This window comes from Entelurus aequoreus, linkage group LG10 (assembly GCF_033978785.1).
Source record: "Entelurus aequoreus isolate RoL-2023_Sb linkage group LG10, RoL_Eaeq_v1.1, whole genome shotgun sequence".
NCBI classification, from domain to species: Eukaryota; Metazoa; Chordata; class Actinopteri; order Syngnathiformes; family Syngnathidae; genus Entelurus; species Entelurus aequoreus.
Genome location: NC_084740.1, coordinates 46,378,287 through 46,397,830, shown reverse-complemented (window position 1 = coordinate 46,397,830; position 19,544 = coordinate 46,378,287). Strand labels below are relative to the sequence as shown.

General features: G+C 34.2%; 1 protein-coding gene across 1 annotated transcript in view; it reads left to right on the top strand.

Annotated features, from left to right (window-relative positions):
• Positions 1–1,383: 1,383 nt before the first annotated feature.
• The window catches only part of zgc:153184 (uncharacterized protein LOC751652 homolog), a 35,916-nt gene continuing 17,755 nt past the window's right edge, over positions 1,384–19,544 (top strand). The window contains exon 1 of the mRNA XM_062061060.1: positions 1,384–1,527. Within this exon, the coding sequence (XP_061917044.1) occupies positions 1,522–1,527 (6 nt within the window). The 5' untranslated portion in view covers positions 1,384–1,521. The remainder of the gene's footprint in view (positions 1,528–19,544) is intronic.

The following is a 19,544-nucleotide window of genomic DNA, read 5'->3' as shown; positions in this document are numbered from 1 at the left end:
CCAGTGGAGCAGGTGAGCCATGGCGGAGCAGCACTTTACTGGCTGTGGGCTGCCGAGCTTGAGGCGGGCAGTAGCTGCACAGTGGGACTGCGATGGTCCCTCCCACCGACGGAGATGCCCCCTGGCACCCGTTTCCTTCCCCAATCGGATGGGCTTAGAACCGGTATCTGCTCATCTCCCATGTTCTTTTAAAGTGGCGCTGGAGTGACCTCTTCAGTGGATCTACATGGCCTGGGCATGGAACTATGGAGGGCAAGCTGTTGTACAGGCAGCAAGCCCCCCCTGGTAAATAGATCAAATAAACAAACATATATATGTGTTTAATATATTTAGCAACTTGAATTGACACTTAAAGAACTAAATAAATACAATACATCAAAATATATATGTGATTAATATGTTCAAAAACTTGAATCGACACTTAAAGAAGTAAATAAATAAAATAAACAAACATATATATGTGATAAATATATATACAACTTTAATTGACACTTAAAGAACTAACTAAATTAAAAAAAACTTCCCCCCCCCCCCCCCGGGACCCCAAAAGGGACAAGCGGTAGAAAATGGATGGATGGATGGATGGATGTGATTAATATATTAAAAAACTTTAATTCACACTTGAACAACTAAATAAATAAAATAAACAAACATATAAACGTGATTAATATATTGAAAAACTTTAATTGACACTTAAAGAAGTACATGAATAAAATAAACAAACATATATATCTGATTGATATATTTAAACAGACACCTATATATATATATATATATATATATATATATATATATATATATATATATATATATATATATATATATATATATATATATATATATATGCTTTTTACATTGAGGCTGTGTAATCCTTCGTACGGCCAGCAGAGGGAAGCACTGCAAGGTTACACAGGCTGATCATTGCAATTGGAGTTAGCTCACCATAGCAACAACTTTATAAACAACATCTCCTCTCTTATTCTTCTTCTAAAGTCACATTAAATCTCTTCAATGTTTAGTTTCATTCATTCAGCATAATAATCACTCACTTCCTGTTTTTCTCACAACACATGATTTGATTTCTTATCTGCAGTCGCACCATGCTTCAGGCCTGACAGGTCACGTGACAGCCCCGCGGACCACGTGTCTAGTGCAATATTTACTACATTTATGCTAATATTTTCATCTTGCCGCCACATCTCAGTGTTTTATCCGTACAGTGCAATAATAATCGTGTTGTTAGTTCCCTCTCGCCATTTCAAATGGAAAAACAGGACAAAAAACACGGAACCTACCAAAAATAAAGTCGAAATCCATTGGACGGAAGTGCGGACGCGGTTTGCTCTTATTTTGAAAGTCAAAACAGGAAAACGTGTTGTTTGGATTCACCGGCGCTTGATGCCGCTCACGAGAGAGAGAGAGCAGTCTTAGGGACATCAACACAGAATACTTCACTACAGAAACATCAACACGCTGAACACAAACCAACATAAAACACTCAACACTGGATCTTGATCCTTTATGGAGGTAACAACTTTTCACTTTTTCACCAACTTTATTCTTTTAGTCATGTTATTTCTCTCATTTTGTTGACTTGTGTCCATTAAAAGCATAACATTGGAGTGTTAGCATGTCTTGCTAGCTAATCAAACTTTATATAATGTGGTGTTAGCACGTTAGCATGTCTTGCCAGCTAATCAAACTTTATATAATGTGGTGTTAGCACGTTAGCATGTATTGCTAGCTAATCAAACTTTATATAACGTGGTGTTAGCACGTTAGCATGTCTTGCTAGCTAATCAAACTTTATATAATGTGGTGTTAGCACGTTAGCATGTCTTGCTAGCTAATCAAACTTTATATAATGTGGTGTTAGCATGTTAGCATGTCTTGCTAGCTAATCAAACTTTATATAATGTGGTGTTAGCACGTTAGCATGTCTTGCTAGCTAATCAAACTTTATATAATGTGGTGTTAGCACGTTAGCATGTCTTGCTAGCTAATCAAACTTTATATAATGTGGTGTTAGCATGTTAGCATGTCTTGTTAGCTAATCAAACTTTATATAATGTGTTAATTGTTATCGGTTTGATGGTTTTTGGAGCTTAATGCGCAGTAGAAATATTAAGTGTTGCAAACATTATATCCCGCCCTCTTCCGGCTTTTAGCGCGTTATGACGTAATTACATCGTACATAACACCAGCGCGTTATGACGTAGTTACATCGTACATAACACCAGCGCGTTATGACGTAGTTACATCGTACATAACACCAGCGCGTTATGACGTAGTTACATCGTACACAACACCAGCGCGTTATGACGTAATTACATCGTACATAACACCAGCGTGTTATGACGTAGTTACATCGTACATAACACCAGCGCGTTATGACGTAATTACATCGTACATAACACCAGCGCGTTATGACGTAATTACATCGTACATAACACCAGCGCGTTATGACGTAGTTACATTGTACATAACACCAGCACGTTATGACGTAATTACATCGTACATAACACCAGCACGTTATGACGTAATTACATCATACATAACACGGGCGCGTTAGCTTGGTGTCTTCTTAGCTAATTAAATAACGATTGGGTAAAGTTTAGCTGCCAACGTTAGCTATTTTTTAAATACTTGTAGAGTTGCTAAATGGATTGTACAAAAATGAGAAGATTAAACAAAAATATTAAAAAGATGAATGGAAGTTACGTTTTGATTACGATGTTTTAGCTTTTCTCATTTTTGTACGTTGTTTGTTGATCTTTATGACAAAAAGTTGCTTTTGAGTGTCGAAATTGTAGCTTGCTTGCTAAAGGTTACAGATCTTGCAATACCGCTCATCTCCTTAGGAGGCAGCAGTGACAGTGTGCTAAGATGCTAAAGTGTGCTAGGATGCTTAAGTGTGCTAAGATGCTTAAGTGTGCTAAGATGCTAAAGTGTACAAGGATGCTTAAGTGTGCTAAGATGCTAAAGTGTGCTAGGATGCTCAAGTGTGCTAAGATGCTAAAGTGTGCTAGGATGCTTAAGTGTGCTAAGATGCTAAAGTGTGCAAGGATGCTTAAGTGTGCTAAGATGCTAAAGTGTGCTAGGATGCTCAAGTGTGCTAAGATGCTAAAGTGTGCAAGGATGCTTAAGTGTGCTAAGATGCTAAAGTGTGCTAGGATGCTCAAGTGTGCTAAGATGCTAAAGTGTGCTAGGATGCTTAAGTGTGCTAAGATGCTAAAGTGTGCAAAGATACTTAAGTGTGCTAAGATGCTAAAGTGTGCTTGGATGCTCAAGTGTGCTAAGATGCTAAAGTGTGCTAGGATGCTTAAGTGTGCTAAGATGCGAAAGGGTGCTAAGATGATAAAGTGTGCTAAGATGCTAAAGTATGCTAAGATGTTAACATGTGCTAAGATGCTACTGTAAAGTGTGCTAAGATGCTGAAGTGTGCTACGATGCTAACATGTGCTAATATGCTATAGGGTACTAAGATGCTAAAGTGTGCTAAGATGCCAAAGGGTGCTAAGATGCTAGAGAGTGCTAAGATGCTAAAGTTTGCTAAGATGTTTAGGTGTGCTAAGATGCTTAAGTATGCTAAAGTTTGCTAAGATGCTAAAGTGTGCTAAGATCTTCACAAGTGCTAAGATGCTAAAGTTTGCTAAGATGTTAAAGTGTGCTTAGATGTTAACGTGTGCTAAGATGCTAGAGAGTGCTAAAATGCCAAAGTGTGCTAAGATGCTAAAGAGTGCAAAGCTAAAGTGTGCTAAGATGCTAAAGAGTGCTAAGATGCTAAAGAGTGCTTAGATGCTAAAGCAATGTGTAAGTGTTTACTTAATGGAAGTTTGGCGAGTGTGGTGTTTATTTCCCTTTGTGGGCGTCGCCCTGCTGCAAAACAAGCAGGCTTTTCTAGCTGAGTGTTGTCGTCATGCACTTTAGCACGTGATGCTAGCTGAGTGTTGTCATCATGCACTTTAGCACGTGATGCTAGCTGAGTGTTGTCATCATGCACTTTAGCACATGATGCTAGCTGAGTGTTGTCATCATGCACTTTAGCACGTGATGCTAGCTGAGTGTTGTTATCATGCTGTCATGTGATGCTAGCTGAGTGTTGTCATCATGCTGTCATGTGATGCTAGCTGAGTGTTGTCATCATGCTGTCACGTGATGCTATTGTAACCTTCTCTGCACTGAAAAGGGAAAGAGTTAGTAAGCAGTGAAAAGGGAAAGAGATTTGATGTTTGTGGCGTGTAGACACGTCCTTGTCCCGCACACCTCACTACAACCCTCCTCAGTCATGTGGCATTGTCCTGACGACCATATGGCCGACACAGTGATGATGTCATCCACATGTCGGCCTCCTAATGAGGCGACGCGATTGGTGACAGATGTCACATGTTTTCAAGATGGCTGCCTTGGACCACTTGTTAGACTTAGACTTAGACTTAGACAACTTGTTAGACTTAGACTTAGACTTGACAAAGGTGAATGATCCACAATGGAAATAGTTCAACACAGTAGCTCAGTTACAATGATGGAAAGTGTAAGGATGGAAAGGACAATGCAGGTATAAATAGACTAATATAGCGATATAAGAAAGAAAATATATTTATTTAATTTATTTATTTAGCCTTTATTTAACCAGGTAATATCCCATTGAGATCAAAGATCTCTTTTCCAAGGGAGACCTGGCCAAGAGGGCAGCAGCAAGGTTACATTAAAAACAGTAAACAACACATAAAACATGACATGTATGACATTAAAACTTGCTGACATAACACATGTGCATACACACAAGGTAAACAGTAAACAACACATAAAACATCACATTGACAACATTAAAACTTGCTGACATAACACATGTGCATACACACAAGGTAAACAGTAAACATATACATAAAACATGATATTTACAATATTAAAACTTGCTGACGTGACACATGTGCATACAGACAAGGTAGACTGCAATCCTTTCACAGAAGCTTTAAACTCATTCAACGTAACAAGGGTTTGAAGTTGAATATTGGATTGTAGGTTATTCCAAGCCTTCGCTGCTGAAAACCTAAATGCTTTCTTGCCCAGTTCAGTTCTTACTTTGGGGACGACAAATTGCACAACATTCATTGAACCAAGATTGTGACTTCCTTGTTTCTTTGTTAAAAGACAAGACAGATAAGATGGAGTGATACCCAGAATGCTTTTGTAGATGAAAACATACCAATGATTGAGGCGTCCAGCACATAAAGATGTCCAGTTAACCATTGAGTATAATACGCAATGGTGAGTAAGTTAACCATTGAGTATAACACACAATGGTGAGTAAGTTAACCATTGAGTATAACACACAATGGTGAGTAAGTTAACCATTGAGTATAACACACATTGGTGAGTAAGTTAACCATTGAGTATAACACACAATGGTGAGTAAGTTAACCATTGAGTATAACACACAATGGTGAGCAAGTTAACCATTGAGTATAACACACAATGGTGAGTAAGTTAACCATTGAGTATAACACACATTGGTGAGTAAGTTAACCATTGAGTATAACACACAATGGTGAGTAAGTTAACCATTGAGTATAATACGCAATGGTGAGTAAGTTGGTGATGCTGCGTGGTACACACTATCCAGCTTGTGGAGACTAGCATTCATGTACAACACATCTCCATAGTCAATAACAGGTCAAAAGGTTGTTTCCACCAATTTCTGTTTCACAGTAAAAGAAAAACAAGACTTGTTTCCTAAATAAAATCCCAGTAAAAGTTTCAGTTTTTGTACAACATACTGAATGTGCTCCTTAAAACTCAAGTGGTCATCAATTAAAAATCCTAAATATTTGAAAGCAGATACTAACATCGTTTGTTGCCCATTTCTTGTTGAAATGTTGTCACACAGTGCTGATCTTACACTTCTTGATGTGGTAAACAACATACACGTAGTTTTCTCTGCATTTCAAAGCAGTTGAAGATAGCAAAGTTGTTCTTGTAATGCATGTTGTAGATATTTAAAGGCCTATATACATAATATGTGTACAGTATACAGATATATTATATTGTGTCTATAACATACCAGTGTATATGTGACAGCAGCAGCAGCATAAACTAGAGAGTAGATCCAGCAGAAAATAGAAAATAGACATTGTTAACAAAGAGAAGTAGCTGACATGTCAGGTGTCAGGTAATAGGCAGATATCATCTATTGCTGTATGGCCAGTGTTTTATACAGGTAATCGACTGATGTCATCTATTGCTGTATGGCCAGTGTTTTATACAGGTAATAGACTGATGTCATCTATTGCTGTATGGCCAGTGTTTTATACAGGTAATAGACTGATGTCATCTATTGCTGTATGGCCAGTGTTTTATACAGCTGGATGGAGTGCGGAATGTTAAATGTACACACTAATTATTTATTTATTTATTTTATGTCTTGTCATTTTATGACCTTAGTCTCAAAACATTTTTAAAAAATGTGTTATAAAATTATGCCTTTTTTGTAATACTATGACTTTACTCTCACAATAATTTGCCCTTTTTCTTGTAATATTATGATACTTTTTTACATTTTCCTTGTAATATTAATGATATTTTACATGTTTCTTGTATTATTTATGTTTGAAAAAAAGTATTGTGATATTATAATAGTTTACATTTTTTCTTGTAATATTATGATATTGGACATTTTGTCTTGTAACATTATGATGTTTTACATTTTTTCTTGTAATATTATGATATTTGACATTTTGTCTTGTAACATTATGATATTTTTAAAATGTTCTTGTAATATTATGATATTTTACTTTTTTTTGGTAAAAGTATGATATTTTAAATTGTTTTCTTTTAATATGATATTTTACATTTTTCTTGTAATATTATAATGTTTTACATTTTTTCTTGTAATATCATGATATTTTACATATTTTCTTGTATTGATTGATTGATTGATTGATTGAAACTTTTATTAGTAGATTGCACAGTACAGTACATATTCCGTACAATTGACCACTAAATGGTAACACCCCAATAAGTGTTTCAACTTGTTTAAGTCGGGGTCCACGTTAATCAATTCATGATACAAATATATACTATCATAATAATACAGTCATCACACATGATAATCATCAGAGTATATACATTGAATTATTTACATTATTTACAATCCGGGGAGGTGGGATGTGGAAGGGGGAGGGTTTTAGTTTAGGGTTGAAGTTGACTGGAGGTGTTCTTTTAGTGCGCTTTTGAAGGAGGATAGAGATGCCCTTTCTTTTACACCTGTTGGGAGTGCATTCCACATTGATGTGGCATAGAAGGAGAATGAGTTAAGACCTTTGTTAGATCGGAATCTGGGTAATATTATGATATTTAAAATGTTTCTTGCAATGTTATATTTGACATTTGTTCTTGTAGTATTATGATGTTTTACATCTTTTCTTGTAATATAATGATATTTAAAAACATTTTTGTAATAATATGATATTTTACATTTTTTCTTGTAATATTATGATATTTTTTTTAAAGGATTGTAATATTATGTTATTTTAATTTTTTTCTGGTAATATTAAGATATTTAAAAAAATTTTTGTAATACTATGATATTTGAATTTTTTTCTGTAATATTATGATATTTGACATGTTTTCTTGTAATATGATATTTGACATTTTCTTCTGGTAATATTATGATATTAAAATGTTTTTCTTGTAATATTATGATATTTTACTTTTTTCTTGTAAAATTATGATATTTTAAATTTTTTCTGGTAATATTATATTTGACATTTGTTCTTGTAATATTATAATATTTTAAATTTTTTATTGTTATAATATGATATTTAAATTTTTTTCTTGTTATCAAATCAAATCAAATCAACTTTATTTATAAAGCACATTTAAAATTTACCACAGCGGTAGCCAAAGTGCTGTACAATGGGCAGGTTAAAAGATAACACAAGAGAAACAAGCAAACACAACACAACATAACACAAACAGAGTATGATAAAAAAAATAAAAAATAAAATAAAATAAATAGAACATAAAAACAGGTTGACAGCAGGTGAATTATGGGGCGCCATAACAGGATGGATATCACTCAGTGTTAAAAGCCATGGAATAAAAGTATGTTTTTAAGAGAGATTTAAAAACAGGAAGAGAGGATGCCTGTCTAACACTCAGAGGTAGGTCATTCCAGAGCTTGGGAGCAGCAGCGGCGAAAGCTCTGTCACCTCTAAGCTTCAGCCTTGTGCCAGGGACCGTCAGTAGCAGCTGATCGGGTGGGGATATATGATATTTTAATCATTTTCTTGTAAAATTTTACATTTTTTCCTTGTGATAGGACTTAAAGGCCTACTGAAATGAATTTTTTTTATTTAAACGGGGATAGCAGATCTATTCTATGTGTCATACTTGATCATTTCGCGATATTGCCATATTTTTGCTGAAAGGATTTAGTATAGAACAACGACAATAAAGATTGCAACTTTTGGTATCTGATAAAAAAAAGGCTTGCCCCTACCGGAAGTAGCGTGACGTAGTCAGTTGAACATATACGCAAAGTTCCCTATTGTTTACAATGATGGCCGCATGAAGTGAGAGAGATTCGGACCGAGAAAGCGACAATTTCCCCATTAATTTGAGCGAGGATGAAAGATTTGTGGATGAGTAAAGTGCAAGTGAAGGACTAGTGGGGAGTTGAAGCTATTCAGATAGGGAAGATGCTGTGAGAGCCGGGGGTGACCTGATATTCAGCTGGGAATGACTACAACAGTAAATAAACACAAGACATATATATACTCTATTAGCCACAACACAACCAGGCTTATATTTAATATGCCACAAATTAATCCTGCATAAAAACACCTGCGTGTTTGTTACGCTAGCTCCTAGCTCCTCTGCTAGCTCCTAGCTCCATAGAACACGCCAATACAATTCAAACACCTGATCAACACACACAATCACTCAGCCCAAAAGACCGTTCACCTAACCCAAGGTTCATAAAGCTTATATATTTTTAAAAAGTTACGTACGTGACGCGCACATACGGTCAAGCTATCAAATGTTTAGCAGCCAAGGCTGCATACTCACGGTACCTGATATTCAGCTGGGAATGACTACAACAGTAAATAAACACAAGACATATATATACTCTATTAGCCACAACACAACCAGGCTTATATTTAATATGCCACAAATTAATCCTGCATAAAAACACCTGCGTGTTTGTTATGCTAGCTCCTAGCTCCTATGCTAGCTCCTAGCTCCATAGAACACGCCAATACAATTCAAACACCTGATCAACACACACAATCACTCAGCCCAAAAGACCGTTCACCTAACCCAAGGTTCATAAAGCTTATATATTTTAAAAAAGTTACGTACATACGCAAAAAAAAGTTGCGCACATACGGTCAAGCGATCAAATGTTTAGAAGCCAAAGCTGCATACTCACAGTAGCACGTCTGCGTCTTTGTCATCCAAATCAAAGTAATCCTGGTAAGAGTCTGTGTTGTCCCAGTTCTCTACAGGCGTCTGTGTATCCAAGTCAAAAGCCCTCCTGGTTAGAGTCTCTGTTATCCGAGTTCTTCCATCTTGACTGCATCTTTCGGGAATGTAAACAAAGAAGCGCCGGCTGTGTACTGTTGTTGCTGACTACGTTCGAAAAATACGTCCATTTCGCACCGACAACTTTCTTCTTTGCTTGCTCAGCTTCCTTCTCCATAATGCAATGAACATGATTGCAACAGATTCACGAACATAGATGTCCAGAATACTGTGGAATTATGAAATGAAAACAGAGCTTTTTCGTATTGGCTTCAATGTGGAAGGCATACCCGTGTTCGCCGGTCTACGTCACGCGCATACGTCATCCTCAGTGGCGTTTCGAACCGGAAGTTTAGCGGCAAACTTAAAATGTCACTTTATAAGTTAACCCGGCCGTATTGGCATGTGTTATAATGTTAAGATTTCATCATTGATATATAAACTATCAGACTGCGTGGTCGGTAGTAGTGGGTTTCAGTAGGCCTTTAAGTCTCAAAATATTTTACCTTTTTTTTTTTTTTTTTTTTAAATAAAATGATGCCTTTTATGTAACATTATGACTTTAGTGTCATAATATTTGACCATTTAGTGAAATATTTTTTTCCCCAAAGCCTTGTAAAATTATAATTTTATTTTCTTCTTTGTTCTTGTTAACTTTGAAGTTTTTAAAATTATAATTACATGAATCAAGCTTCATCATATTATGCTTCTTTCTACCATAAATTTAGTGAAATTATGACTTTTTTCCTGTAAAATTAGGAGTTTTTCCTTGTAATAAAATGATGACTTAAGTCTCATAATAGTTTGTCTTTTTTCTTGTTAAATTTTGCCTTTTTTCTTGTAAAGTGATGACTTTTTTCTTGTATTATGAAGACATTGGTCTCATAATATTTGACCTTTTTTGTCATGAAATGATGCCTATTTTGTAATATTAGGACTTATAATATCTTGGCTTTATTTTAAGAATTTTATTTTTAAAATTCTTACAATATTATGATTTTAGTTTTGTTCAGCCTTTTTTCTTGCGACCTTTAACTTGACCTTAGTTTATCATTTAGATGTTTTTTCTACTGTACATCTAGTGAAATTATATTTTTATTGTAAAACTAAGAGATTTTCCTTGTGATATTATGACTTCAGTCTCATAATATTTGACCATGTTTTGTTCAATTCTTGTAAAAGTTATTAGTTTCATAATATTTGGCTTTTTTTTTGGGTTAACTTTTGACTTTTTTCTTGTAATTTATTACTTTAGCCTCATGATAATTTGTTTATTTCTACCATACATATTGTAAAAATATGACTTTTGTCTGGTAAAATGATTCCTTTTTATTGTGATGACTTAAGTCTTATAATATTTAGCCTTTTTTATCATTAAATTATGACTTTTTTCTTGTGATGACTTAAGTCTTATAATATTCAGCCTTTTTTCTGGTAAAATTATGACTTAAGTCTCATTATATTTTGCTTTAAGTGAAAGATTTATTTTTTCAAAAGTCTTGTTACATTTTTTCAGTTTCATAAAATTTGGCTTTTTTTTGTAAACTTTTCCTGTAATATTAGGACTTAAATCTTTTGTCATTAAATTTGATCAAAAAAGACAATTACTTTCAGTTTTTTCATTTCTCATTGTAAACACTTAAAGTTTCAATATATTGGATTTTATTCTTGCAAAATGATGCTTTAAGTGTGAGAGTGCCCCCTGCTGGCCTGGCATGTACATTGCAGACATGTGAAAGAAGGAGAGTGATAAGAAGTCCCAGATGGAGGACGTGTGCTGACGACATCTTTAGAGGAGCGCCAGCAGGCTTCAGGAAGTGGAAACTTCATTATCTCCATTTTATCTCTAGAAGCCACGCCCACTACCCAGCCTTATAAGGAGTGACAACACAATCAGTATTTTTAGTGAGTCTGTGTGCCATCACTTTGTAATACAAGTTACTTCTTCTGTTTATTTCTTCACGTGAAAGTTGGCAGCTACAATGCAGAACTGGCAGGAGAACCAAGATAACAACTGCGGTAGTTTATGTCCTAATACAGGCTTTGCTACACATCTTAAGATGCAATTCTGACAACTACTCTCTATTTTATGCTGCTGCTGGATCTACTCTCTATTTTATGCTGCTGATGTCACATATACTGTATATACTGTAATATTGTACATGGTCATTGGTATATATGTTATAGACATAATATAATATATCTGCTTATATAAAATATAGTACACATATTATGTATATATTCGTATATATGTTAGATTTTTTTATCGCTATATTATATGCAGGTATAAATATTATACCTGCATTGTCCTTTCCATCCTTACACTTTCCATCATTGTAACTGAGCTACTGTGTGGAATAATTTCCATTGTGGATCATTAAAGTTTGTCTAAGTCTAAGTCTAACAAGTTGTCTGAGTCTAAGTCTAAGTCTATTGGTCAGTCAGTGACAGACATGGGAGCTGTAAGTTGTTTCATTTAGTTTTGTACAAATGGATGTAGTATATTCCACATGTGATCCATGTATAAATGTATGTAGTATATTCCACATGTGATCCATGTATAAATGTATGTAGTATATTCCACGTGTGATCCATGTATAAATGTATGTAGTATATTCCACATGTGATCCTTGTATAAATGGATGTAGTATATTCCACATGTGATCCATGTATAAATGGATGTAGTATATTCCCCATGTGATCCATGTATAAATGGATGTAGTATATTCCACATGTGATCATGTATAAATGGATGTAGTATTTTCCACATGTGATCCATGTTTAAATGGATGTAGTATATTCCACATGTGATCCATGTATAAATGGATGTAGTATAGTCCACATGTGATCCATGTATAAATGGATGTAGTATATTCCACATGTGATCCCTGTACAGATGGATGTAGTATATTCCACATGTGATCCATGTATAAATGGATGTAGTATATTCCACATGTGATCCATGTATAAATGTTTGTAGTATATTCCACATGTGATCCATGTATAAATGTATGTAGTATATTCCACATGTGATCCATGTATAAATGGATGTAGTATAGTCCACATGTGATCCATGTATAAATGGATGTAGTATATTCCACATGTGATCCATGTAAAAATGGATGTAGTATAGTCCACATGTGATCCATGTATAAATGGATGTAGTATATTCCACATGTGATCCATGTATAAATGGATGTAGTATATTCCACATGTGATCCATGTATAAATGGATGTAGTATATTCCACATGTGATCCATGTATAAATGTATGTAGTATATTCCACATGTGATCCATGTATAAATGTATGTAGTATATTCCACATGTGATCCATGTATAAATGTATGTAGTATATTCCACATGTGATCCATGTATAAATGGATGTAGTATATTCCACATGTGATCCATGTATAAATGGGTGTAGTATATTCCACATGTGATCCATGTATAAATGGATGTAGTATATTCCACATGTGATCCATGTATAAATGCATGTAGTATAGTCCACATGTGATCCATGTATAAATGGATGTAGTATATTCCACATGTGATCCATGTATAAATGGATGTAGTATATTCCACATGTAATCCATGTATAAATAGACGTAGTATAATCCACATGTGATCCATGTATAAATGGACGTAATATATTCCACATGTGATCCATGTATAAATGGATGTAGTATATTCCACATGTGATCCATGTATAAATGGATGTAGTATAGTCCACATGTGATCCATGTATAAATGGATGTAGTATATTCCACATGTGATCCATGTATAAATAGATGTAGTATATTCCACATGTGATCCATGTATAAATGGACGTAGTATATTCCACATGTGATCCATGTATAAATGGACGTAGTATATTCCACATGTGATCCATGTTTAAATGGATGTAGTATATTCCACATGTGATCCATGTATAAATGGATGTAGTATATTCCACATGTGATCCATGTTTAAATGGATGTAGTATATTCAACATGTGATCCATGTATAAATGGATGTAGTATATTCCACATGTGATCCATGTATAAATGGATGTAGTATATTCCACATGTGATCCATGTATAAATGGATGTAGTATATTCCACATGTGATCATGTATAAATGTATGTAGTATATTCCACATGTGATCCATGTATAAATGGATGTAGTATATTCCACATGTGATCCATGTATAAATGGATGTAGTATATTCCACATGTGATCCATGTATAAATGGATGTAGTATATTCCACATGTGATCCATGTTTAAATGGATGTAGTATATTCCACATGTGATCCATGTATAAATGGATGTAGTATATTCCACATGTGATCCATGTATAAATGGATGTAGTATATTCCACATGTGATCCATGTATAAATGGATGTAGTATATTCCACATGTGATCCATGTATAAATGGACGTAGTATATTCCACATGTGATCCATGTATAAATGGACGTAGTATATTCCACATGTAATTCATGTATAAATGGACGTAGTATATTCCACATGTGATCCATGTATAAATGGATGTAGTATAGTCCACATGTGATCCATGTACAAATGGATGTAGTATAGTCCACATGTGATCCATGTATAAATGTATGTAGTATAGTCCACATGTGATCCATGTATAAATGGATGTAGTATATTCCACATGTGATCCATGTATAAATGGATGTAGTATATTCCACATGTGATCCATGTATAAATAGACGTAGTATAATCCACATGTGATCCATGTATAAATGGACGTAGTATATTCCACATGTGATCCATGTATAAATGGATGTAGTATATTCCACATGTGATCCATGTATAAATGGATGAAGTATAGTCCACATGTGATCCATGTATAAATGGATGTAGTATATTCCACATGTGATCCATGTATAAATAGATGTAGTATATTCCACATGTGATCCATGTATAAATGGACGTAGTATATTCCACATGTGATCCATGTATAAATGGACGTAGTATATTCCACATGTGATCCATGTTTAAATGGATGTAGTATATTCCACATGTGATCCATGTATAAATGGATGTAGTATATTCCACATGTGATCCATGTTTAAATGGATGTAGTATATTCAACATGTGATCCATGTATAAATGGATGTAGTATATTCCACATGTGATCCATGTATAAATGGATGTAGTATATTCCACATGTGATCCATGTATAAATGGATGTAGTATATTCCACATGTGATCATGTATAAATGTATGTAGTATATTCCACATGTGATCCATGTATAAATGGATGTAGTATATTCCACATGTGATCCATGTATAAATGGATGTAGTATATTCCACATGTGATCCATGTATAAATGGATGTAGTATATTCCACATGTGATCCATGTTTAAATGGATGTAGTATATTCCACATGTGATCCATGTATAAATGGATGTAGTATATTCCACACGTGATCCATGTATAAATGGATGTAGTATATTCCACATGTGATCCATGTATAAATGGATGTAGTATATTCCACATGTGATCCATGTATAAATGGACGTAGTATATTCCACATGTGATCCATGTATAAATGGACGTAGTATATTCCACATGTGATTCATGTATAAATGGACGTAGTATATTCCACATGTGATCCATGTATAAATGGATGTAGTATATTCCACATGTGATCCATGTACAAATGGATGTAGTATAGTCCACATGTGATCCATGTATAAATGTATGTAGTATAGTCCACATGTGATCCATGTATAAATGGATGTAGTATATTCCACATGTGATCCATGTATAAATGGATGTAGTATATTCCACATGTGATCCATGTATAAATAGACGTAGTATAATCCACATGTGATCCATGTATAAATGGACGTAGTATATTCCACATGTGATCCATGTATAAATGGATGTAGTATATTCCACATGTGATCCATGTATAAATGGATGTAGTATAGTCCACATGTGATCCATGTATAAATGGATGTAGTATATTCCACATGTGATCCATGTATAAATAGATGTAGTATATTCCACATGTGATCCATGTATAAATGGACGTAGTATATTCCACATGTGATCCATGTATAAATGGACGTAGTATATTCCACATGTGATACATGTTTAAATGGATGTAGTATATTCCACATGTGATCCATGTATAAATGGATGTAGTATATTCCACATGTGATCCATGTTTAAATGGATGTAGTATATTCCACATGTGATCCATGTATAAATGGATGTAGTATATTCCACATGTGATCCATGTATAAATGGATGTAGTATATTCCACATGTGATCATGTATAAATGGATGTAGTATATTCCACATGTGATCCATGTATAAATGGATGTAGTATATTCCACATGTGATCCATGTATAAATGGATGTAGTATATTCCACATGTGATCCATGTTTAAATGGATGTAGTATATTTCACATGTGATCCATGTATAAATGGATGTAGTATAGTCCACATGTGATCCATTTATAAATGGATGTAGTATAGTCCACATGTGATCCATGTATAAATGGATGTAGTATATTCCACATGTGATCCCTGTACAAATGGATGTAGTATATTCCACATGTGATCCATGTATAAATGGATGTAGTATATTCCACATGTGATCCATGTATAAATGGAGTTAGTATATTCCACATGTGATCCATGTAAAAATGGATGTAGTATAGTCCACATGTGATCCATGTATAAATGGATGTAGTATATTCCACATGTGATCCATGTATAAATGGACATAGTATATTCCACATGTGATCCATGTATAAATGGATGTAGTATATTCCACATATGATCCATGTATAAATGGGTGTAGTATATTCCACATGTGATCCATGTATAAATGGACGTAGTATATTCCACATGTGATCAATATATAAATGGATGTAGTATATTCCACATGTGATCCATGTATAAATGGATGTAGTATATTCCACATGTGATCCATGTATAAATGGATGCCGTATATTCCACATGTGATCCATGTATAAATGATGTAGTATATTCCACATGTGATCCATGTATAAATGAACGTAGTATATTCCACATATGATCCTTGTATAAATGGATGTAGTATATTCCACATGTGATCCATGTATAAATGGACGTAGTATATTCCACATGTGATCCATGTATAAATGGATGTAGTATATTCCACATGTGATCCATGTATAAATGGATGCAGTATAGTCCACATGTGATCCATGTATAAATGGATGCCGTATATTCCACATGTGATCCATGTATAAATGATGTAGTATATTCCACATGTGATCCATGTATAAATGAACGTAGTATATTCCACATATGATCCATGTATAAATGGATGTAGTATATTCCACATGTGATCCATATATAAATGGATGTAGTATATTCCACATGTGATCCATGTATAAATGGATGTAGTATAGTCCACATGTGATCCATGTATAAATGTATGTAGTATATTCCACATGTGATCCATGTATAAATGTATGTAGTATATTCCACATGTGATCCATGTATAAATGTATGTAGTATATTCCACATGTGATCCATGTATAAATGTATGTAGTATATTCCACATGTGATCCATGTATAAATGTATGTAGTATATTCCACATGTGATCCATGTATAAATGGACGTAGTATATTCCACATGTGATCCATGTATAAATGGATGTAGTATATTCCACATGTGATCCATGTATAAATGGATGTAGTATATTCCACATGTGATCCATGTATAAATGGATGTAGTATATTCCACATGTGATCCATGTATAAATGGACGTAGTATATTCCACATGTGATCCATGTATAAATGGATGTAGTATATTCCACATCTGTTCCATGTATAAATGGATGTAGTATATTCCACATGTGATCCATGTACAAATGGATGTAGTATAGTCCACATGTGATCCATGTATAAATGGATGTAGTATATTCCACATGTGATCCATGTATAAATGGATGTAGTATATTCCACATGTGATCCATGTATAAATGGATGTAGTATATTCCACATGTGATCCATGTATAAATGGATGTAGTATATTCCTCATGTGATCCATGTATAAATGGATGTAGTATAGTCCACATGTGATCCATGTATAAATGGATGTAGTATATTCCACTTGTGATCCATGTATAAATGGATGTAGTATATTCCACATGTGATCCATGTATAAATGGATGTAGTATATTCCACATGTGATCCATGTATAAATGGATGTAGTATATTCCACATGTGATCCATGTTTAAATGGATGTAGTATATTCCACATGTGATCCATGTATAAATGGATGTAGTATATTCCACATGTGATCCATGTATAAATGGATGTAGTATATTCCACATGTGATCCATGTTTAAATGGATGTAGTATATTCCACATGTGATCCATGTATAAATGGATGTAGTATATTCCACATGTGATCCATGTATAAATGGATGTAGTATATTCCACATGTGATCCATGTATAAATGGATGTAGTATATTCCACATGTGATCCATGTATAAATGGATGTAGTATAGTCCACATGTGATCCATGTATAAATGGATGTAGTATATTCCACATGTGATCCATGTAGAAATGGATGTAGTATATTCCACATGTGATCCATGTATAAATGGATGCAGTATAGTCCACATGTGATCCATGTATAAATGGATGCCGTATATTCCACATGTGATCCATGTATAAATGGATGTAGTATATTCCACATGTGATCCATGTATAAATGGACGTAGTATATTCCACATATGATCCATGTATAAATGGATGTAGTATATTCCACATGTGATCCATGTATAAATGGATGTAGTATATTCCACATTTGATCCATGTACAAATGGATGTAGTATAGTCCACATGTGATCCATGTATAAATGGATGTAGTATATTCCACATGTGATCCATGTATAAATGGATGTAGTATAGTCCACATGTGATCCATGTATAAATGGATGTAGTATATTCCACATGTGATCCATGTATAAATGGACATAGTATATTCCACATGTGATCCATGTATAAATGGATGTAGTATATTCCACATATGATCCATGTATAAATGGGTGTAGTATATTCCACATGTGATCCATGTATAAATGGACGTAGTATATTCCACATGTGATCAATATATAAATGGATGTAGTATATTCCACATGTGATCCATGTATAAATGGATGTAGTATATTCCACATGTGATCCATGTATAAATGGATGCCGTATATTCCACATGTGATCCATGTATAAATGATGTAGTATATTCCACATGTGATCCATGTATAAATGAACGTAGTATATTCCACACATGATCCTTGTATAAATGGATGTAGTATATTCCACATGTGATCCATGTATAAATGGACGTAGTATATTCCACATGTGATCCATGTATAAATGGATGTAGTATATTCCACATGTGATCCATGTATAAATGGATGCAGTATAGTCCACATGTGATCCATGTATAAATGGATGCCGTATATTCCACATGTGATCCATGTATAAATGATGTAGTATATTCCACATGTGATCCATGTATAAATGAACGTAGTATATTCCACATATGATCCATGTATAAATGGATGTAGTATATTCCACATGTGATCCATATATAAATGGATGTAGTATATTCCACATGTGATCCATGTATAAATGGATGTAGTATAGTCCACATGTGATCCATGTATAAATGTATGTAGTATATTCCACATGTGATCCATGTATAAATGTATGTAGTATATTCCACATGTGATCCATGTATAAATGTATGTAGTATATTCCACATGTGATCCATGTATAAATGTATGTAGTATATTCCACATGTGATCCATGTATAAATGTATGTAGTATATTCCACATGTGATCCATGTATAAATGGACGTAGTATATTCCACATGTGATCCATGTATAAATGGATGTAGTATATTCCACATGTGATCCATGTATAAATGGATGTAGTATATTCCACATGTGATCCATGTATAAATGGATGTAGTATATTCCACATG